Source organism: Stenella coeruleoalba (assembly GCF_951394435.1).
Source record: "Stenella coeruleoalba genome assembly, chromosome: 9".
Lineage (NCBI taxonomy): Eukaryota > Metazoa > Chordata > Mammalia > Artiodactyla > Delphinidae > Stenella > Stenella coeruleoalba.
Window position 1 is genome coordinate 49,989,882 of NC_137155.1, and position 25,958 is coordinate 50,015,839.

The 25,958-nt window shown below is 36.0% G+C and overlaps 1 protein-coding gene across 12 annotated transcripts in view; it reads right to left on the reverse strand.

Moving 5' to 3' along the window:
• Window positions 1–25,958, reverse strand: part of AKAP9 (A-kinase anchoring protein 9) — a 146,355-nt gene that overhangs the window by 39,879 nt on the left and 80,518 nt on the right. For 11 of the 12 annotated variants that reach the window (XR_013829963.1, XM_079932613.1, XM_079932617.1 and 8 more), the window contains 4 exons: window positions 25,043–25,248; window positions 16,073–16,299; window positions 1,241–1,403; window positions 228–440 (listed from right to left, as the gene is read on the reverse strand). Coding sequence is in view for 11 of the 12 variants with exons in the window: in XM_079932613.1 (XP_079788739.1) it covers window positions 228–440; window positions 1,241–1,403; window positions 16,073–16,299; window positions 25,043–25,248 (809 nt within the window). In the remaining variant the exon portion in view is untranslated. Of the gene's footprint in view, window positions 1–227; window positions 441–1,240; window positions 1,404–4,155; window positions 7,667–16,072; window positions 16,300–25,042; window positions 25,249–25,958 lie in introns of those variants that run through there. The other variant, XM_079932610.1, reaches the window with a different exon arrangement.

Genomic DNA, 25,958 nt, shown 5'->3' on the forward strand with positions numbered 1-25,958 from the left:
TTTGAGGATAAATGAAGAATTATCTTTTTCTGTCAAAATATGCCAAAGGAGAAAGAAAACAAATTTGATTCCACATGGTTGGCTAATAAGACAATTACCAATAAGGTAGATTTTCTCATTATTTTTCAATCCCTATATAAAATATATAAATAATGGCACTGAAAAGGGGGAAAAAAGTCATCTTGAACTTTTCAGGAATGTTTCATATAAAGTCTAAAAATACATACGCTGTTCAACTGGGCCTGCCTCAGCTTTCATAGCTTCCTTCTGCCTCGACAGTAATTCTCTTTCTTCTTGGATCTGCTGTTGCTCTGCTTCTAATTCTTGTAATCTATTACCTGCACATAACAACTCCTGCTCAAGACGATCTATTATATCAATTTTTTCCTGAATTTGCCTTTCAAAAAGCGTTTTTTCATCTGCATAGCCATCAATGACACCTACAAAATAAAATTAACAAGGAATGTAATTATTATTTCAAATTTTACCATTATATTTATATAAATAATAAAAGGTGTTCTGTTAGCAAATTTTAAATCATTCCAACCTATTAAGTCTTGAATGAATTTGCTGCTGATGATAGCAGTAACTATGGTATGTTCAATACAGCCTTTTCTTATTAAATATGTGTCTAAATAAGAAATTCCTCTGAATTTTCTGTTATGCTAATGTATCACATCATGTAGGTATAACACACTTTATTAAACGGATATAAATAGATAGATTCCTGGAAAGCTTAATATAAATCAGATGCTTGGGAACTGAATCACATTTTAAATATACTTGAGAAAGTTGATATTTTAAGTGATTCTAGAAGGCCAACACCCACAACAGCATGGTAAGATATAAACAGCATGGAGCTTTACAGGCTTAAAGCCTGGAATCACGATTTAGTGGTGACTGAACAATTTATTAGCACCTCTTTGCTCCAGTCTCCTCATCTTTAAATTATAACAGTTGTGTTATGGTGGGATTATGGTAACAATTCACTATCGTTCATTTCTGCATTTTCTAAAATTTTAAATACTTTCTATAATTCTACTAAGTACTTTTTAAAATTAAAAATATATATATAGTTTTAAAAACTGCTTAGAGGAATTCTGAAGACAAACTATAACTACTTTTCAATGGGCATTTGAAATTAAAAGTAGACTGGTGGCTTCCAAACCTGGCTTGCACCACAATTTATTTTTAGACTTGAAATTTCTCCACCCTCAGTTGCCAATGGCAGGGTGCTCACCCTCAGCCTTACTGAGCTCCACAGCCAGCTGTTCTCTGGCCCTGCACTCCTCATGAAGGCGCTCTCGCAGTTCTTCTTGGCACTTAAGGGACTCTGTCACTTCTTGTTTCTGTCTAAATGACTCACGCATCAATTCTGTCTGTGTAACTTTCGCATGTTCCAGCTAAACAAAGAGGGAAAGTAGACGTGAAGGAAGACAAAGTGTTAAGAATACCAGTGTCATTCCCTATTAAAGCTTAAAAAAAAAAAAAGAAATTTAACTGAAAATAAAGATATACTGTTGAATTGTAGTCATTTAATATTTCTAGTGCATGCTAGTACTAGTAGGTAGGGTAAATCAGTAGATAAGTAGATTAGCTGTGTACAACTTTCCATAAGATATGTATTCTAACTTTATTGAACAAAAAAAAAGCTTCTTTTGAAAATAAACCACTTTACATCACTAGATCTATATGCTATCATATGAAAAGACATATAAAATTAATAATACACAGGTTCTTTTTGTATTTGGTAAAGAATTTTATGTAACTACGTGTTCGATGATAGGCTTTATGTTTTCTGTATTTAACACTTATTGACTGCGACTCCTGCTGTACACTGTGGGGAACCAATAATAAATGATTAATGCAATGCCATCAATGAATAAAATCATAGTGGCACAACAAAATGAAGTTCAACCCATATTTTAACTAAAAGCTTTATACTTCTGTCCATTTGTGAAACATCTACAAGACTCTGAATATTCAGTTTATTTTCAAAACCTTAGACTATAGATGCATTATCTATAAACACAGCCTCCTTAAAATGCTGTTATTGGCATATACTGACCACATTCTTAAACAATTTTTAAGATGACAGTCAAGTACGGGCTCAAGGCCAAAGCGCTCAAAAACAGTGATCACTGTTATCAGCTGCATGAAATTGCAGAAAAGCACTATCTCTGCTTTAGTTTTCTGGGCTTCTTACTGCTAGCACCTGCTTTATCTGTTTTTATTAAAACAACTACATGGGGAAAAACTGAGCACAAATGTTTCTGGTATTTAATATTAAAACCATTACATTTAAAAAAAATTTACCATAGCATTTTAAAATTTACCATAGCAAATAGATTTTAGAGTTACTAAGTAAAGCTTTTTGTGGTACCATTTTGTGGTTGGATAAATCAGTATCTCACATATCTATTGTGCAATTATTCTTGTTTTAATATGATGTTTTAAATATCATTCACAACCCATTACTTGAAAATAATATGCATACACATTTAAGATTCATAATGGAAAATTAAGCATGTATTTTAATCACAAAATATTTCCTAAAATATCTGTAATAATATGTTGTTACCTCAACAGAGATAAAACTTTATATATATTTTTACTTTTGACTGGCAAGACTATTTTCCTTTAAATGTGGATAACCAGTATACATTAATTTTTAAAATTAAAAAATGACCATAAAATATGAACTAATTTATAAAAAGCCTTGCTCCTGAACTTAGTCACAGCCTATATTTAAAAAATAAATCAATTGCTTTCACATGTACATATGTAATTTTTTTCCTGTACATTGTAAAATGGTTGCTTGAAATATATGAAATCTCTAAAAGAGTTCATAGCTCTAACTAATTAGGATATGAGTTTTTTTTTCCTTTTTCAAATTTACTGTACAAATACAACAATGCACTTACAACAAAATAAACACTTGCTTTAGAGAAGAAAAATAAGTCGGCTTCTATATTCTATTTTCCGACAAGATCTAAACCTGCTTTAAGATGCATTTAAATATTACTATGAAACCACAAGAAATAACTTCAGTTTTACAAAGCAAAACAAAAAAGCTGGGACTCAAATAGAGTAGATCTAGGAAACAAATTTCACTTATTATAGAAGATGGCACCCACATTTATTGGAATAAGAGATTCCTTCAAATATTTATTTAAATACATTATACTTAAAAAACCTCTTCCATCCAGTTAAGGTACAGTTTATCCCTAATATTTATATAATACCTATAACCTAATACTGAATAATGTGAAATATATAAAAATATCATATTCAATATTTTCACATAATTTAATAAACTTACTACATTAAAAGTATGTATCATTAGTAAATAATCTGTCATTTTAATATAAAAGCTTTAGGGGAGGTAACAAAACTATTCTGAAAGCATCTGTCTTGTTAAATACTAGCTAGTACATATAAATAAAGCCATAAAAGTCACAAAAAGTGGCAAATAACATACTAACTTGTAGTGAATCATTCACAACATTTAAGTGTCAAATGAACCTGAAATACTAACTATGCTAAATACCCTTAACACTGCTTATAACATACATTTCACATAAAAAGCAGAAAAAGGAATTTCCTCATAGGATTAGTAGGCATATTAAAAATAAGCTCCTTAGGGAGTTAGCAAGAAAACTGAAATAAGAATCCAGGTTTCCTTTCCGGAACTACAGGCAATATGCCATATGATTGTAAACATTTCCTAATTGGCTCAATGACAATTCACTTAGCTGTTTTAGGTATGACAATGCCTATTCCTTCAAATATAATCATTCCATTTTTACTCAGCATTGGCATCATAAACATATAGAAGTAAGATTCTTAAGGACAAGCAGGATCTTTTTAAACAGCTTGCCTGGTATGGGAGAACTGAAATATTATCTCATTCTGCTTTCTGGAATGAAAAACGTAGCCAAGTTGGGGCTTGTGGACAAAATTTAGCCCTTCAATACATTAATCATTACAGGATGAATGAGTAGTAACACACCAAACAAGAAGAAAACAAGATTCTATTCCATTTACCCTTACCAAAGACACTTAAAGTTCATTTCTCATTACAGTTTTAAACTAAATGTATAAAAAACTGAAAGCATAAAATAAAACTATAAAAAACCAAATTTTTATACTTACTGAATAAGGAGGGGTAGGCAGGGAAATTTTGGAAATAAGCTTTAATATATGCCCATTTCTTTTATGAATAAAATGAAAAATAGAAGTGTTAACAATTACTGAGTTATTTTCATCCAAATGTTCACATGGAGGAAAAGGATGTGGTAAAGGCACCCGAGATTCAACCTCATAAATGTCTTCATCTTGTTCTTCCAACCACGAGCCACTAAGTTTGACAGTTGCCAAATGGGTCCTGTAAGAATCCATTCTAGAAGCTGTAGCTGCTAATTTTCCTCACTTGCTGTACCAATATTCCACTACACTAAAAAAGTTCTGTTTAGTTTATCCAGATATACCACAGCAGTATGAAAATTTCTCCTTAGCACTATCAAACATTATAAAATTAATTCATACAACTAAACGACAAAAGAAAAAACCCAGAAATCTAAAAAGAACTAGATCTCCATAAAAAAAAAAGAACAAAAACAAAAAAACAAAACTAAAAGCAAGCAAACACATTTTTAATTAGAATAATTACTAAACTGTTGAAGAATGGAAGAATAAAAATATAAATATCTAATTAGCTAAGCAATAAAACTGCCTCCGGCATCAAAATATGTCTGTGGAAATAAAAGCCTTCCAAGCAGAACCTGGTAGGGAAAGTCAAGTTTTAATTCTCCATAGTAGCAGTCTTAAAAAACGTAGTTGCAACATTATTTCCCTTGTTCTTGCTGCTTCACAAAGTGCTCTTCTGAACTGAGCTATTCAAATAGCCTCTCACACTGAGCCAAAGAATTCTAGTCAGTGGGGAAAGGTCAGAACAGAGGGTGTGATTTAATGTCTTTACCTATAGGTACACTGACAGGTGGATCTGAATTCATACACCCACAAAAAAGCCTGCCTAACAGGATCCAAGTTCCACGTCAGAGCTCTGAAAAGGATATCTAGATAAGTTTATAATGCTTCTAAGATAAGCTAGTGTTTTTCCATTCCATTAAAAAATCGTTTTAATTTAAAAATGTGAAAACAAGTAGGTTTGAGTCCACATTACCAATTAGTTCTTCAACTATATCCAATAATCATAACTATTTCTGGAAAACTAAGTATTTCCTTTTGATACTTCCTCATTCTTTTGAGTAGTCATTAAAACTAAACATAGTTTACATAACTAAACATAGTTTATAACATCGGTTATGAACTATTTCCACACTCAATTGGTTACAGAGTAATTCTTAAGGAAAAAAAAACCCTCTTTTTAAAAGCTGCACTGTGTATAATAATTGGTAATTATACCACTTAAGGTATCCTATGAACTCTGACTAAAAATTAAAAGCACAAGTGGTGTATAATGGCCTTTTGGTAGCTCCAGAAACCTCGGCAATAGTGAATAAAACAGCTTCTCAGAATTTAAAAGATGAACAACATACTTTTTAATATTAAAAATCCTCAATAGTGAAAGTTGTTTTAAATAAATGAAAAATCTTTCACTGTGGTGTCTTTTCTCTACCCAGTAACTACATATCCTTAACTCACAAAACCTTTATTTACTATGGAAAAACCCACACTAAAGTAAGCACATCAACAAAAATCAATTTTATAGCCACTTTCACTATACAAAATATCTTTAGAGGAGTCAATACTCAAACCCTTCACAGTAAGTTAACAATTAGGGCAGAGAAAATAAGATTTTCTACGGAAAGCTCAGAATCTACAGGGATATGGTTTGGGGTAGCGGAGGGGCAGCTGCTTCCTAGAATTCCGGACTAGGCAATGACAAATTTCTGTTTATTATGGTTTCTTATGTGACGCCTCCAGTTAGTCTGTGAAACAATCATAACATCTACACAAGATGGAGATCTAACCCCACCACTGGTGCAGCTAAATCTGACTTTACTGGGGCTTCAGCAGATACAAAATCATCAACATCCTAGATGTTCACTTTATGAGCTGGCTGGACCCATGTTCAACATATCAAACACCTCTCAAAATACTCTTTCCCAGCTCCCTCTGAGAATAAGTTTAATTTTCATAACCTGGTGTTCAATTTCTCTTATTTGAAGCAAAAACAAAACCCTGAAAGTAAGACATATCCCTTTATAAATAGAAACATTTAGGTCCAGCCAAGAACTAACTACATAGAAAAGAGAAAACTAGGAGGAAAAGACTCAAAAAAGCCGCAGATTAAGATGACTTAGGGGGGGCTTCCCTGGTGGCGCGGTGGTTGAGAATCTGCCTGCTAATGCAGGGCACACGGGTTCGAGCCCTGGTCTGGGAAGATCCCACATGCCGCGGAGCAACTAGGCCCGTAAGCCACAACTACTGAGCCTGCGCATCTGGAGCCTGTGCTCTGCAACGAGAGGCTGCGACAGTGAGAGGCCCACGCGTCGCGATGAAGAGTGGCCCCCGCTTGCCACAACTAGAGAAAGCCCTCGCACAGAAATGAAGATCCAACACAGCCCAAAATAAATAAATAAATTTAAAAATAAATAAATACTCCTGTTCTCTGTTTAAAAAAAAAAAAAAGATGACTTAGAATGGGGCAAATAGCCCTCATAACAGTACATTAACTGATGGCATACTACATTAAATGTTCAGAAAGGTGACCCTGAATTAAAATAATTCAAATTATAGTCTATTTTTTCCCCTACTTTTGAAAGCATGTAAAACCTGTGTTTACTCATGTAAAAGAAAAATTTATAAGTAAGGTGTACCCCCTTATAACCAGGAATATAAGTCAAGGTTAAGAAACTAACCACAAAGAAAACAGAGTAAAATTAAAGGAGGAAAAGACTCAAAACAGCAGTAAAGACGATTTAAGATAGGGGCAAATAGCTCTCCCCAAAACAGTGTATTAACTGATGGTATATTATATGTATTGATGTCCAGATAGATTACTTTGAATTGGAATAATTCAAATTATATATTTTTTTTAAATTTTAGAAAGCACATAAAACCCTTTGCAATCAAAAAAAGTTAAAATAATTTCAATTTTTAAGAGGACACCCTTTTAATTATCCAGACTAGCTCATTATCCCCTGGTTTCAGATAATCAAGATTTTAATGTATATTTGAAGGCTATTAATTTGCGGTATAGTTATGTTTTCAGCTTTACTGTAATTGTACAATATCAAGCTATTTAACCTTTTCCCCAGAAATATTTCCCCCAACTTGTAAACCACTTCTGTTGCTCTCTTTTGTATTTTGATTTTTTTTTTTTTTAAGTTACTTAATAGACTGGATCCTGGCTACAATACCCTGACACAGCCCTGATGCTTATAATACACACACTGGTAGCAACACCTAATGGCAAATGTATTTCAACACTTTATTAAGGTTTATGTTTTATTTTTATTTTTTAAAATAAATTTATTTGCTTTTTACTTATTTTTGGCTGCGCTGGGTTTTCATTGCTGCGAGTGGGGGGCTACTCTTCGTTGCGGTGCGCGGGCTTCTCATTGCAGTGGCTTCTCTTGTTGTGGAGCACAGGCTATAGGCACACGGGCTTCAGGAGCTGTGGCACGTGGGCTCAGCAGTTGTGACTTGTGGGCTCTAGAGCACAGGCTCAGTAGTTGTGGCCCATGGGCTTAGTTGCTCTGCGGCATGTGGGATCTTCCTGGACCAGGGCTCGAACCTGTGTCCCCTGCGTTGGCAGGCAGATTCTTAACCACTGTGCCACCATGGAAGCCCACAGTTTATGTTTTAAAATACAACAATGAGAAAACAAAATCTTAACTTACAGTACTACTGTTTCATCCTCATAAAAAGGCTCCTTTTTGGAGAAAATACAGAAAAGTACCTTAAGTTCCATTATTCTAAAAAATGATTATTAATAAATTCATGAGAGTTGCCTATAATAAAAATCATTTCTTTGGGAGTAAATTCCTCATTCACTGTTTTCTTCTAACGCCTGAAAGAATCTCTTGGTAAATAATCTCCTATGGCTGTAAACAGTAACTCAGGATTCTGGAAAACTTTAATTGCTAAAACACTACTTCCACATAACAGACTGATTCCTATTTCTACCTGGCCCAAGAATCAAGAATCTGAAACAGGGACTTCCCTGGTGGCACAGTGGTTAAGAATCCGCCTGCCAACGCAGGGGACGTGGGTTCGAGCCCTGGTCCAGGAAGATCCCACATGCCACAGAGCAACTAAGCCCATGCGCCACAACTACTGAGCCTGCACTCTAGAGCCCGCGAGCCACAACTACTGAGGCTGTGCGCCACAACTACTGAAGCCCACGCACCTAGAGCTCGTGCTCCGCAACAAGAGGAGCCACTGCAATGAGCCCGCGCACCACAACGAAGTGTAGCCTCCCCCCACTCGAGAAAAGCCCGCACACTGTAAAGCAGCCAAAAAGAAAGAAAAAGAAAGAAAAGGAATCTAAAACCATACTCTCAAAGATAAAACTTCTCTGCAGAACCACAAAGACCCTACTAAATAAAGATCATGTTAAAGAGATTAACTTTCTAAGGGCTTGAGACTAGACTTACAGCAATTTTACTCCTATTCCAACAAAAGCCATCCCAACCAATAAGAAACTGCAATAGGTTGAATACAAGCCTGAATATATTCAATATTTATAGCAGCCTGTCTCAGCAAAAGAGAAGTAAAATCCATCACAGTAAATACATTATTATATGGATTTGGACATGCCATTGGGCAAATCACTTATGAAATCAAATACATAAAGTAAAATACTCATAAAAGATATTATGAAACCAGGCTATAAAGGCAGATACCCTGATACTTAGTAAAGAAAACGCTTACTAATTCTTTTATTAAAGCAAGATGCATCTATGCAACCTAAAGCAGCCCCTAAACTTAAAACTAAGTACAAGACTTAATCATGATTTCCCACTAAAATTATATAACATATAAAACCAAACCAGTAAAAAAAAAAAAAAAAAAAAAAAAGGGAAAGAACCTTGATTATTTGACAGTATTTACTTAGACTACAGGGCCTTTTCAATGAAACTCCTCCCCAACCCCAAACAGAAGTCCACAATCACTGGCAATAATTTCTCTCACCAATCTTAAAGGAGGCAGAGTCTCTCTGATCCAAAGGCCACACCTTTCACTTGTGTTCCAGATTCCACCCTCACCTACCCCAAGGATCTGGCTCCACAAAGCCCATCCCCTCTGATGTGTATCTTCAACTTTTCCATTGCTACTCAATATAAACACTTGAATCTTACAAAAAAGCATTCTCCCCCTTTCAAGCTAATGGTCTCCTGTTTTCTTCACGGCCAGGTATCATGAAAATGCTATCTCTATTTCTTCAACTCTATTTCTGTAAATGTCTGAATTTTGAATTTCTCCTCTATCAACTCCATGAAACTGTTCTCATCAAGGTCATTGATGACACCTATACTAAAATATCCAAGGGACACTAAATCCTCAGCATCTGTTACCTTTCCATGGTATCTGACACTTACGGAAAATCACTCCTCATCTGGCTTTTATGACACTTGATATTGATTCTCTTGATATTCTCTTGATTTTCCTCTCTCACTCTCAGTATCTTTTGTAGACTTACCTACCTTTATTCTCTTTTAAATCTCAGCACTCTACCAGGACAAAAAATTAGCTCTGTACACTCTCGAAAACCATGGTTTCAAACATCTTTAAAATGATGACAACTTCCAATCTAGTTTCCCAAACTCTAGGGAATATCTTCTCCCTCTACGCATTTCACACTCAGATTACCTAAAACTGAACTCATTATTCACTTCTTTTGCATCCCCCAACTCAGTAAGGGAAATACACCAACAACTTAGTTGGTCAAGGATTCACGTGTGGTTTCCTCTCCCCTTCCTTATCCCCTACATTCAATGTCACACCAACTTCTATCAAATTCAACTTCTACAAGTTTTAAAATCACTTCCCTCTTGCGCTAACTTGATTTCTATCCCTTTTCACTGGAATATTTTAAGAGTCTCCTGTTTCTGCATATTCAGCATCTCTCCTCACTATTTTCCTGCCCATATATTCACCCCACTGCTGCCAGAGGAATTCTCTCTAAAACACAAATTTGATATTATTATTTTCTACCAAAAATATTTCAATGACTCCCCATACTTTTCAGCATAAAGTTAAAACTCCTTAACTAAGCCCTCAAGGGACTATGTGCTAACCACTGCTATCCTTCTACCCTCTGTTCCCCACATTCCACCCTGGATGTTTATAACACAAAACTATCCAGTATCCTCAAACACATCATGCTGGTTTACACCAACATGCTATGCCATTTGCCACAAATTTTCTTCTTGACTCACCCACTTAGTTTCTACTTGTCTTGTAAGTCTTTACTTAAAAGACTCATTTTCCCTCTCATTTCCTCTTGAATTATGCTTTCACCTCCATTACTTCACTGAAACTGCTCGTGTAAAGTAACCAATGACAACCCCCACACACACACCTCCCAGATTTTAAAATCTACTCCTCAGGCTATAACATGACCTGTCAGCAGTAACTGACAGAATGATTCACTCCTTTCATTTTCAAAGGGCAGAAAAAGTGGCAGTTGAGAGCATGGACCCTGAAGCCAGACTGCCTGGATTCAAATTCTAACTTACACCTAACTTATAAGCCTGGGCAAGTTCTCCAACTGGTTTCTTTGCTTCTGTCCTGCACCCCTCCATCCCCCCAGTCTATATTTAACAAGGTGGTCAAAGTGATCCTTTTGGTAAATGTAAGTTAGATCAGTTGCTGAAAAATCTCTAATGACCCGGAGCTGGAAACAATTTGTATGTCCTTTGGATAAACAAACGGGTGCATCCATTCAATGGAATACTCCTCAGCTCTAAAAAGAAACAAATACTTAACACACATAGATGAATCTTGTAAGTATTTTGTTAAGACAATGAAACCAGACCCAAAATAATGCATAATGTATGATTTCATTAATGACACTCTGGAAAAGACAAAACTATAGGGACAGAAAGCAGCTAGTAATTTTCAAGGGCAGGAGGTAGAGGAGGGGCTGACTATAAAAGAACAGAGCAGCACCAGGGAATTTTGGGGTGATGGAAATGTTCTGCATTATGTTTGTGGTGGTAGACACATAACTCTATGCATCTGTCACAACCAAAAGAACTGTCTACGCACAAATGAAATTTACCGTACATAAATTTTTAAAAAATTAACCAAAGTGTGGGGGAACCCAAAATGGAATAAAAACTATAATAAATAATTCTTATTGTATTAAAAGTGAATAACAAAACCACACTAAAGGTGTGGGGAGAAAAGAGTTAACCTAGGATACTTTGAAAAACAGTATTTTGATTGTATACTGTACGGCTAAAGACCCAAAACTACTGTACATAAATACTGTACTCTAGTTAGTAAATTTGTTTTTCACAGGGATATAGGTTAGCAACTGTAAAATTACTTTATGGGTATATATGGGTATGAAATTACTTTATGGGTATAAATGGTTAACAAATGAATAAAACTGCTGTAGATTGTGAGAGCCTGGTTTTTCGCCTTTGGAGAACAAAGTTACAAAGGAAAGGGGAAAGGGGAGAAAGAATGCTGTGGTACTGGATGGGGATTGGAGGTATCGATATGAAATTATATTTCTATTATATATGCAGATAGATACAGAAATAAATATATATGCAAGGGTTAATATACTACATATATTTTCAAACTGTCTGCTGAGAGGACCATAACATCTTAGTTAACAATAAGCACATATAGCACCCAGGTCTTGGTTTCTAAGTATCTTTCTCCAATAAAGGGAACTTGAATTCCTTGGAGAAGTAGTTGATTCTAGGGCTGGGGCAGGGAAAATACAAGATGGGCCTGGAGTCTCTGATAGTGCAAATGCTCAAAAGAGTAAGCACTTTGAAAGTGCACAAGTGCCAACCTGAAAGAGTTCTTACTGACAAAGCTGGAACAAAACAAACTACTGTAGTATTGGATTATAAACCACTGAAAAAAATTAATAGCTATGAGTTCATATGAAACTCGATTAGTTAAGTAAATAAATGTGAGTGAAGAAACAGCTCTTGGGACTTCCCTGGTGGTGCAGTGGTTAAGACTCCGCCTGCCAACGCAGGGGACACGGGTTCAATCCCTGGTCCGGGAAGATGCCACATGTCGTAGAGCAACTTAGCCCGTGTGCCACAACTACTAAGCCTGCGCTCTAGAGCCTGCGTGCCTAGAGCCTGTGCTCTGCAACAAGAGAAGCCACTGCAATGAGAAGCCCACACACTGCAACGAAGAGAAGCCCCCACTTGCCACAAAGAGAAAGCCCGTGCGCAGCAAAAAATAAAAATAAGTAAATAAATAATAGAAAAAAGAAACAGCTCTTACAGAATAATTCCAATCAATAAATGAAGGAATGATGAATGAATGATGATAGAAAATCACCATTGGAACACCACAGTAGTAACTGTGCAGGCAAGATCTACCAATGGATGCTAAGATTAGTGGATGGAAGTTTAAAGAGAAACAGGAAATGTGCATAGTATCAAACAGTGGAGAAACCCAGCTGACACCACAAGTAATCGAGATTAACAGCACCTGTAATAAGACATGTGCCTTTCGATTTGACACACAGAGAAGGACACATAACTTCAATGGTATTCTTGTCAAAAATGAATAAGCTTCATGTAATCATGAGAAAATAGACAAAATCACACCGAGGGATATTTTACAAAATAACTGGCCAGTCCTTTTCAAGTGTCAAGGTCATGAAAGGCAAAGAAAGACTCAGGAACTAACAGAGTCTGGAGAAGATGAAGAAGACATGACAACTAAATGCAATGTGCGATCCTGGAATAGATCCTAGAACAGAAAAAGGACATTAGTGGGAAAACTGGTAAAATCCAGTCTGTAGTTTATAGTACTGTACCACTTTTAATTTCTAAGTTTCGATAACTATAGTGTGGTTACAAAAGATGTGAACATTAGGGAAAGCTGAGTGAAGAGTACATGGGAACTCTCGGTGCTAGTTTTGCAACTTTTCTGTAAGTCTGAAATTACTTCAAAATGACAAGTTAAAAAACTGTACCCAATGACTACATCTCTTTAAGAATTAAATTCCAAGTTCCATGTGATCTGGTTCCCAGGTATCACTATGACCTTGTCTCCCACACTGTGCCCACTCTTCTTGCTCCAGCTACACTGGGCTCTTTGTCAACCACACAAAGAACTAGCACGTGACCACCTCAATGACCACCTCAGGGCCTCGTACTCACTATTCCTTTGCCTGAAACATTCTTCCCCAACTTACCTATGTGGCTGTCTCCCATACTTCCTTAAGGTAGATGCTTGACCATCACATTATCAGAGAGGTCTTCCTTAATTTTCCTACGTAAAATGTCCTCTTCCCCCATAATGCTCTACCTCCCCTATTTTATTTTCCTTCACAGTAGGTATCAACCATCCGGCATACTATGTTTATTTATTATCAGTCCCCACCATTATATTGTAACCTCTGTGAGAGTAGGGACTTTGTACATTTTGTTCAGTGCTGTACCTCCAGTATCTAGAAGAGCAATTGTTACATACCAAGTGTTCAATAAATTTGATGAATGAGTGACTCATCTCAAAGCATCGAGTCCTCCTATAAGCTTTACTTGTTCCTACCTTTCCCTAAACTGTCAGATACTGCTCTCTTTTCTACTCTCAGGGTATCCTATGCAGAGTTATTTACCTGAATTTCTCTTTCACTGCAAGCAAAAAGATATAGCAGTGTCAGTTCCGTTTTAGATTTTTTTTATGACAAGCGAAAAAGAATCAAGATAAAAGGGAAATATTCCATTATGAAGAAGAACCAAATAATGACTCATTAAAAAGAAAATGGAATACTAGTCATTTCACAAAGAGGACCACACATTATTTTGCATCTATCTGACTGTTAAAAATATTCATCATGTTCAAAATAATTTTAGTTATTAATGAGAATATTCTGAAGAAGTCAATGTCTTTCAACATCTCTCCATGGAAGAGTAGTAACTGAACTAAGTTTAAAGAAAATCTTACAGAGCTCCTATTCCCACTGCCTCAAAAATATAATTCATCTAAGAAAAATGATTTTTATATCAAGTGTCAACAACTACTTCAACCTTTTATATAACAGATATTAGTAGAACACTTCAAAATTCCGCTAGAATAATGTGAATATTATAATAATAATTTCTAGGTCAGTGGTTCTCAAACTTTAGTCTGTATCAGTATCACCTAAAGGACTTGTTAAAACACAGGTTTTGGGGCCCCATCATTTGGTAGGTCTGGGGTGGAGACTGAGAATTTACATTCAGAACAAGTCTTTAGTGGTGCTTATGTTGCTGCTTTAGAGACCACACTTTGAGAACTACTTACCGCTCTGGGCAAAATTTCTGTGATCTATTCAGTGATATTTAAACTGAAACAATACAGTAAAATCTACATATTGCCGCTTTAGTATTTAACAAATGGAGAACCATCAGGCTCCTACTGTACCTCACTACCTGGACACAGAAGCAGATCTGATAAGCTGTAATCTTAGCCTGGAAGACTGACTGTTTCAGGTGTATCTCCCGCACTTGTCTGCTGACAGTGTTAATGGATTATGGGGAAGGTTTCTCTTCAGTAGCCTGTAGGAACAAGTCCAACCACTGATCGCTTCTGATTTGTATACCCTTTTTCCGTGTCAAATGACAAATATATTGCATTAACTAGATTGTCAATAAATTACAATGAGTATCAGGTAGTAGCAACAGTATTAACAGAGCTCAAGATCCAGGTCAAAAGTATTTAATAGTGGTCAAAAAAGGAAAAGTATTAACAGCTGTTTTCATGGTATAAAAGATAAAAACAGAAATTAAATACCAATGTGGCTGAAATAAGCAAAAAAGAAAAAACAAGCAAGATCATGTGGAAATTCAGTATAGAATCAGCTGTATGACTTTCACAGGATAAAAGGAATAATTATGATGCATATTCAAGCATTAAAAGTGCTGAAAAGCAACAGTTGAAAATGCCAGAATTGGCTCAGTTTACTAAGGAGAGTAGCATCCAATAGTCATTGCTACTGCAGAAACAGAATAATTTCTTAAAGAAAAAAAAGTAGCATCAATGGAGGCCAGACATCAGAAATAGCAAGAGATCAAAGATACTCTTTCAACTTCTCAACTTTTGTTTAAAATGCACATGGGATCTAGAATACTCTGAATAAAGATACCAGTGAAAAAATGTTAATAATACTGGCCCTGTAGCTTAGGACAATAAAGCACTCATTTGAATAACATGAGAGTTGTGATTCTACAGTTAAATTAAGTATTTTTAAAATAAGTGAAATTATTTCATTTTAAAACAGCAAACAATTTTTAAAATTCTGCATAGAGTACTTAAGAGACAATTACTATACAGGGTATAAAAATTTTATAGACAGAGAAAGTTGCAAGTTAAGGTATAAATACAATGGTATATACTCTCAAAAGTTCTATGAAAACAATACTTCAATGTAGAAACCGTCCCTCACTCTAGTTTCCTACCAAGGTAGTAAAGTGAGGTATTCTAATCATATTTGTGAAAAGAATGTAAAAATCACAGGAAGGAATGGTAGGCTTGATCTGTTATATTTAATAGTACTGCTATGACATACTTGAGCACACGGTTTGCTATAGAGATTCCTTATACCATTCCTTCAAATAAATAAAATATATTATAATGGAATATTTCATACAATGGTAAAGTTAAAATCTCTTTTGGTATCAAAAAAAGTAATGTGTAAGAGTCTAGAAAAATCTGAAAATTAAAACATTGAATTTCAGAATTTAAAGACTCCATCAGCAATTGGTTGTCACAAAGACAACCAATTACTAAAGAGGAACCAAACTAGATTTCTGTGAGACAGTAAAGAGAAAACATTTAGTCCTCGTTCTCCGGCTTAAAAGAAAACTCATTTCCAACTCAGTATATATTAGCAACGTAAGGAGGTTACCTGACTACTAGTTTCACTTATGGCTTCTAGGAGTTTTTCAACTGCCGCTTGTAGTCGAGAGCTAATGTTCAGCATAAGTTCTTCATTTTCAGGGTCTATTTCATTTCCAGTAAAGCCACTTCTCATGAGCTGCTGTGACAGCTCCGTTCCTTCCTCAGTTACTTTGGACCACATGCTACTGTCACTCCTTGGTATATCACTTCCAGAATAAGAGGGTTTAGATTCATCTGTAACCAGAATAACACTATTTTAAAGGTATAAATCAATTATAATAATTATAGTAAAAAAAAAAAGGTTACAAAATAAAATCAAATTAAAACTTGAAATCATTGGAACTATAAGCTATCTTAGTTAACACTGCAACAAAACAAATAAAATAGGCAAATACAGAATGTAATATTATTTGATAACCTACCAGGTATAAGAAGGGGAAGAATAATGCCATGCTAGCTAATAGTGCTTGGCAGAAATTAATATTTGGGATAATTAGTATTTTTTCTTTAATAAAAAATTTAAAACACCTTTCAACGGATATTTACTAAATGCTCGTCGCGTAGGGTTTACTAAGTAATGGAGACACATAGGTGGCAAGATTTGGTTCCTATCCGCAAGGACATTACACATGGTGTAATGAAAAACAAATATCTAAACAACAACATGAAAAGAAAACGTTGTGCAATGGGATATTCCAGGTGTATGGAACGACAGAAGTGCTTGATTTTGCATGGAGCAGACCCTTTGATTTCTAAGCACTATACTGGGCAGCATCACCTGCTTGGCTAGACAGTAAAAGGGACTAAAATCTTTTTGCAACTTGCTACTTTTGTAATAGCTATCCTGGGAAAAGGTTAGACTAATAAGCATTTCTAATTTTAACTATGGACTTGTGTTTCCACACTAGTCTTTTTTTCTTATGTAAAGAAAACTGAGTTTACATGGGCAGAAGATAAAGCTTTAGAAGTGTTTTCTCTAAACTGAAATAAAAGCATATGTTATTTATCACTGCCAGGGGATACAGTACTTATCTGTGGGCAGCATGCTACAATTGAACAATGAAATTTCCTGAAGAGGAATCACCTATTCTTTTACTACAAGTAGTACATATTTCTTATCAGTAACTGTACAAATTTAACAAATTAAAGTCACAAGAAATTGTAATTTCCAAAGTACATGGAATAAACATTCAGTATGATACAATCACCCAGGAGAATAAGAGCTATTTATTAAAAAGTCTTGCTAAAGTAGCTGGTGTCATATGGAAGTCTCTCAGTCTCATGTAGTAATGATATCAGATGTGGTTTCAGATACAAGATCTGAACTCAGCACAATTCAACATTTTATTTATTTATTTTTGGCTGCCTTGGGCCTCTGTTGCTGCGCACGGGCTTTCTCTAGCTGCAGCGAGCGGGGGCTACTCTTTGTTGCAATACGTGGGCTTCTCACTGCGGTGGTTTCTCTTGTTGTGGAGCAAGGGCTCTAGGCTCCTGGGCTTCAGTAGTTGTGGCGCATGGGCTTAGCTGCTCCGCAGCATGTGGGATCTTCCCGGACCATGGCTCGAACCTGTGTACCCTGCATTGGCAGGTGGATTCTTAACCACTGTGCCACCAGGGAAGTCCCAGCACAATTCAACATTCACTAAGCACCTCCTCTGTGTAAGTCACTGGCTGAAGAATCCAAAACTGCATTCTAGAAAATGACATTGTGTGGACCTTTTTTTCTTTTTTAAGGTCTTTATTGAATTTGTTACAATATTGCTTCTGTTTTATGTTTTGGTTTTTTGGCCAGTGAGGCATGTGGGATCTTAGCTCCCCAACAGGGATCGAACCCACATCCCCTGCATTGGAAGGCAAAGTCAACCACTGGACCACCAGGGAAGTCCCTAGAGAAAGTAACTTTAAATGTTTGCTACTACATAGTTTTGTCTAATTCTTAGTGTAGCAGCAGATACAATTTCATTTTGCATTTTTATTTTCAAAACTGAAAAACAACAACTAGACTGGTATTTACTTACATTATTCTACATATTCAAAACTGAATGTCTTAATAATAGGGATTAACAGTTTATAAATATTCATGAGTTCAAAATGATCTTAGAATTCAAAATAAGTTCAGATATAGTACAATGTTTATTACAAAGCCAGTAAATAAAATTAATGTGGTCTAGAAAATAAATGATATATTTTTTTTTTTTTTTTTGCGGTACGCGGGCCTCTTACTGTTGTGGCCTCTCCCGTTGCGGAGCACAGGCTCTGGAAGCGCAGGCTCAGCAGCCATGGCTCACGGGCCCAGCTGCTCTGCGGCATGTGGGATCTTCCCGGACCGGGGCACGAACCCATGTCCCCTGCCTCAGCAGGCGGACTCTCAACCACTGCGCCACCAGGGAAGCCCTAAATGATATTTTTGATGAAGTTATGGAAGCAAGAAGTATTAGTTTACAACTGGTGTTAAAAAAACTAAAAATACCTATGTAATATAGCACCTTTATCTAAGGAATTAAATGCATTCTAGGGACACTTCCTTTTAATGGATACAGAGAATCTGACAAATCTGAGGAAAGATGATAGTCTGATACGATGGGCAATCAAGGCAGCTTTGTGGTGTGCAAGTATGTGGCGAAGAAAGGATAAGGTAGGGGAGAGAGCAGAAAAAAGGTTGCTAGAAAGTAGGCTGGATCCAAGTTGTGAATGGTCTTAAATTTTTCAGGAACCTGGGTTTTTTTGTTATAAATAATGGGGAAGTAAATCGTTTTTTGAGCAGGAAGATAATATCAAATGTGTGAATCAGGAAGCAAACTGCAGCAATGCAGAGGAAGGGTTGGAGAAGGAGAAGAGTCTGGTTAGAATACTATTTCAATTGCCCAGATAAGAAATGTTAAAGGCGGACGGGGGCTGGTCACAGGTTGGAAAAAACTGAATGTATAAGACAAGAGAGAAAGAAAAGTAGTAAAAGATGACTCTGGGTTTCCAGCTTAGATGATTCTTAGAGGACAGAAGAGTCATTAAGAGAAATATTAAAGAATTAGGAGAAAGTATACAGAGTAAGCATGAAAAATGATTAGTCTGAAGTGTTAATGGGCTATGTGGAGGAGAGAAGTCAACTTCTGGAAATATGGGTCTGTAGAGACTTAGGAGTCACTGTAGAAAGGTGAGAGTTGAACCCTGGAAGTAGACACATTTGCCTTAGGAGCAATATTTAGTGAGAAGAGGACAAACAACGGTTGGAGCATAAGCCAACAGAAGAACCTGTGTAAAAAAAAAAGTCAGAGAAAGACAGGAAAGAGATGTTCCAGGAGACAAGAAGAGGATGTTTCAGAAAGAGAGAGACTTCAATAATGTTATTTGTCTAGAAAGTCAAATGGGACAAGGACTGAGAAGATGCTACTGGATGTGACAATCAGAAGGTCACTGCTGTCCTTAGAGAGAACAGCTTTGGTACTATAGAAACAGAAACCAAAGCTGGTGGAAGCAAGAGCTGGTCTAATCTCACATAGAGTTTGTTGCGGTTTACCTTAAGGGGGGAGCAAAGCTAAGAAAAAACAATTTTTTTTTAAATTATGAAGGTATCGGCATGTTTTAGGGTACAGAGAAGGAATCCATGGTGAGGAAAAAACCTGAAGATACTATATATTGCATGGGAGCAAATCTCAAACACAAAATACAAAGGATATATAAAACAAAATGGCTTATAAAAAGCCACTGAAAGGCTTCCCTGGTGACGCAGTGGTTGAGAGTCCGCCTGCTGATGCAGGGGACACGGGTTCGTGCCCCGGTCCGGGAAGATCCCACATGCCGCAGGGAGGCTGGGCCCGTGAGCCATGGCCGCTGAGCCTGCGCGTCCGGAGCCTATGCTCCACAGTGGGAGAGGCCACAGCAGTGAGAGGCCCGCGTACCACAAAAAAAAAAAAAAAAAAAAGCCACTGAATGTTAATTTTTTAAATGGCTAATAAAAAAATAGACATTAAAGTACCTAGAAAATATGAAGATGTGAACCAGCTTAATGTATTTTACTGATAACATTTTGAAGATATAAACAAACGAATAAAAATAATCAAATATGTTCCAATGAAGATACAGAACTTTGTTTATTCCAGTGAAATAAAGGAATGAGAACAACATCAAACTTGTACTGTATTTATTATAACTAGTCTTTGGCAAGAAAAAGATAAATTGGCAGGGCAATTTCATAAAATGCCAATAGAAATCTCAGAATGACCAGTTTGGTGAACAGAATCATGATTTCAGATTGGCCAACCACTCAGATCTGTGTCTTAAACATGGTAGATGATGGTTATTCAAAAGGTCTTCAGTCACTTTTTTTATGGATTTTACCATGTTCATTCCATACAGATAGCAACAAGCTTCTCAGTTTAAGCAGGGCGGGTGACAGGATAGAGCATTCCCCTGCCCCAGTGGCCTGAAGATCTCTGGCGTTCCAAATGGAAACCACTGACTCTTGTGTGACTCTTACACTTAACAGATGAGTAAACTGAAGTGAGGCCCCAGGAGGCTAAGAGACTTGCTCAAGGTCACAGTGAGCTAAAACAAGGATCTCCTCATACTAATCCAGTATTCTTGCTGTAACAACACACTGCTCCAAAAAAATCTGCAGCAAGTAAGATTTAGTCCCTGGTCTTCTAAGGGGGAGGTATATGTATTTTATTACTGAACCATCAGAGTGTAGACCTAAAGGACCTCTTCTTTCAACACATCCTACGGGAACTCATTTTTATGAACTAGTCTAATATTCACTCAAGTTCAAGCGATTTCACATTGGCTCAAAATTTCCCTTCAATTTCATAAACTAGGTTGCTCTTACGAGGAAGCAAACATTAGCAAGTCAATTATTCATTTTTTTAGAGAGTTAACAAGTCCACACATGTTTAAACTCTAAACAAGTTCAGACTTGAGGGCTGCAAACAGATTACAAGTGCTACTGCTCACAACAAAAGGTCATATATAAAAATTGAAAAGCAAGAGTTCCTTCATAATCAGATTAAAACTGAGCTTTTTGTTATATTAAATAAGACATAAAAGAAATATTTCAAAAGTTCATTTTAGTTTTTACAATAATACTTTCATTAAAAATCTGAAGAAACATCAGAAAAATTCTTACGTATGGAACATGGTGTCAGTATTTTAAAGACATTATCTTCTTCAGTTTTAAATTATAAATTCTATTAATTCAATATTTCCTTCAAGATGCAAAGTGAATCTAAGTGCCCCCAAATGATACTAGTGATCTTCCTAATTTTGTTACTAAGACTAGCACATCACTGCCAAACACAAAAATATAAAAACTAATTAAATAGAAATTACACATAACACCAGCAAAATTCTTAACTCTGCTTTACTAGTCTTCGTACTATATTTCTTAGCAGAGGATTTAATTTTTCCTTTTGTATCTTAATATTATTCTTTCAGTATCTATTAATAGTTAAATAATTAAATATTTATTTCAAAAGGCTTAATTGATTCAAATACATAAAGTGGTATTAAGTAAAACATTAAGTACCACGGTTTTATTTTGCCTTGAATCGGAATTTCAGTGCCTCCTTCACTGGACTGAGAATTGGTGTAAAGCAGAGAGCAAAAAGACATTGTTCAATACAACTGTATAACTGAACTGATTAAATTACTTATAATAGAAAAACTATTATTGCATATCTTAAAATAGGACATAGACATATTTAATCTATACTGGGAGACTTAGATGCATAACCATGCATAAGAAAGTAGGCTAGTAGATCAGATGTCCTTCCAAGTCTGCTTTCTCACAGAAAAGGAATATAACATAATCCTCTATGCTACATGTAAAAGAATGAAATTAGAACACTCCCTAACACCATACACAAAAATAAACTCAAAATGCATTAAAGACCTAAATGTAAGGCCAGATACTATAAGACTCGTAGAGGAAAAACAGGCGAAACACTCTTTGACATAAATTAAACATAATCACATAATCACAGCAAGATCGTTTTTGACCCACCTCCTAGAATAATGAAAATAAAAACAAAAATAAACAAATGGGACCATATGAAACTTAAAAGCTTTTGCACAGCAGAGGAAACTATAAACAAGATGAAAAGACAACCCTCAGAATGGGAGAAAATATTTGCAAATGAAGCAACTAACAAAGGATTAATCTCCAAAATATACAAGCAGCTCATGCAGCTTGGTATCAAAAAAACTAACAACCCAATCAAAATATGCACAGAAGACCTAAATAGACATTTCTCCAAAGAAGACATACAGATGGCCAACAAACACATGAAAAGATGCTCACCATCACTAATTATTAGAGAAATGCAAATCAAAACTACAATGAGGTTATCACCTCATACCAGTCAGAATGGCCATCATCACAAAATCTACAAACAATAAAAGCTAGAGAGGGTGTGAAGAAAAGGGAAACCTCTTGCACTGTTGGTGGAAATGTAAATTGATACAGCCATTTTGGAGAAACAGTATGGAAGTTCCTTAAAAAAACTAAAAATAGAACTACCATGTGACCCACCAATCCCACTACTGCGCATATACCAGAGAAAACCATAACTCAAAAAGACACATACACCCCAATGTTCACAGGAGCACTATTTACAATAGCCAGGACATGGAAACAACGTAAATGTCCATCACCAGAGGAATGGAAAAAGAAGATGTGGTACATATATACAACGGAATATTACACAGCCATAAAAAGGAACAAAATTGGGTCATTTGTAGAGACATGGATGGACCTAGAGTCTGTCATACAGAGTGAAGTGAGAAAGACTATCATATATTAATGCATATATGTGGTATCTGAAAAACTTGGTATAGACAATCTTATTTACAAAGCAGAAAAACAGAGACACAGACGTAGAGAACAAATGCATGGATACCAAGAGTGGGGGGGGCGGGGGGGATGAATTGGGAGAGTGGGATTGACATATATACACTATTGATACTATGTATAAAACAGATAACTAATGAGAACCTACTGTTCAGCACAGGAACTCTACTCAATGCTCTGTGGTGACCTAAATGGGAAGGAAATCCCAAAAAGAGGGGATATAGGTATAGCTGATTCACTTTGCTGTATAGTAGAAACTAACACATTATAAAGCAACTATACTCCAATAAAAATTAAAAATAAATAAATAAAATAAAAGTAACACAACAACAACAACAAATTACCAATTTATTCCTTTTTATAACTATGGGAACACTGCTCTGAAAGTGAGTTTGCTGTCTTTTAAGATACGCTGTTTGGGGCTTCCCTGGTGGCGCAGTGGTTAAGACTCCACCTGCTGGGCTTCCCTGGTGGCACAGTGGTTGAGAGTCCGCCTGCCGATGCAGGGGACACGGGTTCGTGCCTCAGTCCGGGAAGATCCCACATGCCGCAGAGCGGCTGGGCCCGTGAGCCATGGCCGCTGAGCCTGCGCGTCCAGAGCCTGTGCTCCGCAGCGGGAGAGGCCACAACAGTGAGAGGCCCGTGTACCACAAAAAACAAACAAACAAACAAACAAAAGAATCCGCCTGCCAATGCAGGGGACACGGGTTTGAGCCCTGGTTCAGGAAGATCCCACATGCCGCGGAACAACTAAGCCCATGCACCACAACTACTGAGCCTGCACTCAAGAGCCCGCGAGCCACAACTACTGAGCCCGTGTGCCACAACTGCTGAAGCCTGCGTGCCTAGAGCCCATGCTCTGCAACAAGAGAAGCCACCACAATGAGAAGCCCGTACACTGCAATGAAGAGTAGCCCCCACTCTCTACAACTAGAGAAAGCCTGCGCACAGCAACGAAGACCCAACACAGCCATAAATAAACAAGTAAATAAATTTATTAAAAAAAAAAAAAAAGATATGTTGTTTGCCGAATACTTCAGCAACCACTTGGAGAAGTGTCTAGGAGAACTGCTAACAAAAAAGCACAAAATATTCTTGTAATGTACAGAACATTCCTCAGAGTGTCTTTTGAATATGGTGTAGGTCTTACCTGCAGCACAGCAAAATGCCCCCTTTCCCAAATGGTTAAGTGAAACTAGTTTATGAGATAATTGTTTTTAAAAAAATGTAACTTGATAAATACTTTTACAATGAGATCAAGAAAATATTACTTAATTCTTTTCTATATATGAAGATTCATATGCAGAAAACACATAGCCCTCGACTGAGAACTTAACCAAGAGTGAAGTTAATTTAAAATAAAATACTTCTACGAAGTTTGAAAAGAGTGAGTTTAAAAGTTTAAAGTTACAGTATTATTTCGGCTCTTACTTTACTAAAAGCAGTTTTTAAAATTATCTTTGAATTCAACTAAGTTTTTAAAATCAATTTTACTTAAAATTCCAAATCAAGCTTTTCTCTGCACTTAGAAACATATTACTAGCCAACCTGTAATTAAGTAAACTTTCTCTAAGTGGGATAATTTCTTCTCCTTGCTCCACATGAAACTTAACAAACAGAATGTTCTCAAAAATTGCATAAACTGGCATTTTTATTTTTAGATGACTGGCTTCCAACTGGGGAGAAGTTCTTGGGTATGGAATGGTAGTGAAGGAAGGCCTTGATCTTCTGGTCCAAGCATCCAGATCCTATCTTTCTCCATCTGAGAAAAACTCTTCCCTTTAGAGAGTGGTTTCAGAATGTTGGTTATACCTCACAGATATTGGTAAGAGACCTGAGTGGTGATATGGAATTTTTCTTTTATTGGTGGGGAAATTAAACAGCCTTTGGTTTACGCAGCAGAGTAATAACCCTGAGTATATGTAATGACAACTCTAAGACACCCATTTGCAAATGCTAAACAATAACGGTGTCTTAAGAAGAGTGGCTCTAGTGTATTTGTGTTTGGAGGTCTTTTTATTGGAAAATACTTTAATATTCTCTCTTCTGTATTTTCAACACTAGTAAAGTGCCCTGAACTCAGCAAGATTTACTGAAGATAATGACAAGAGTTTCAACAGCATATAAAACTTTTACCTCCTGTGTGTTCCTCATGGACACACGACTTTATTGGTGACTCTGCTTCTGACCTCCAAATCAGGCTGGTCAATGACTGGCCTTTACTAGATCTATCTAGAATACCAAGGACATGGCGACCAATTGTTTCTTCAACAGCTGCTGTTGTCTTTACAACTTCTAAGAGGATCTTCAGAAGTCTGCTATTAGCTTTCTGGAGTGTATACCTGTATAGATAAGGAAACATTTATTAAAATATTTAATCTTTTTAAAGCAAACACTTAATGTTCCACAAAAAAATACACTACAAAATATTTGACTTAAAAAATAAAACTTCATATGATCCTATTACAATAATATGCAATAGCACTAAAAATGAAGTGCTTTTTGTATTTATTTTATAATTATAAATTTTGTTTTCTTCTGAAAAATTTTCATCAGTGAACTATAATATTTTTTGAAAATGTGCAGCATTTTACTGACCTGAAAGAAATCAAATAACTAAAATTTTAAGCCAGTAGAGTTTGCAAATTAGAAGAAAATTTTAGGGAGATGCAAAATTTCAGTTTTAAAAAGTGTGGCAGTACCTAAGCACATGCAAGTTATTGAGCTGGTAATACCATTGATGGTTACTCTTATATATTTTACATTTACTCTTCTTTTATGTTAAATAATATATTTTAAAATAAATTCAAAAATTCCACCAGAAAAAAATATGCTTGTATTTCTATACCTTAATGGTGATGATCTACATGGTTAAATTACAAAAACAGGCAGAGACCTGTTTTTAAAAAGGTCTATAGTACAATTTCATTATCTGCTAACACCAGAGGTAATATACCCCAAGCAGTTGATTATTTTATCTGCTCCAGAGACAGAAACTTCTCAAGTTACATATACCACACTCATTTCAGCCAGGAGAAGGAACCTATTTTCA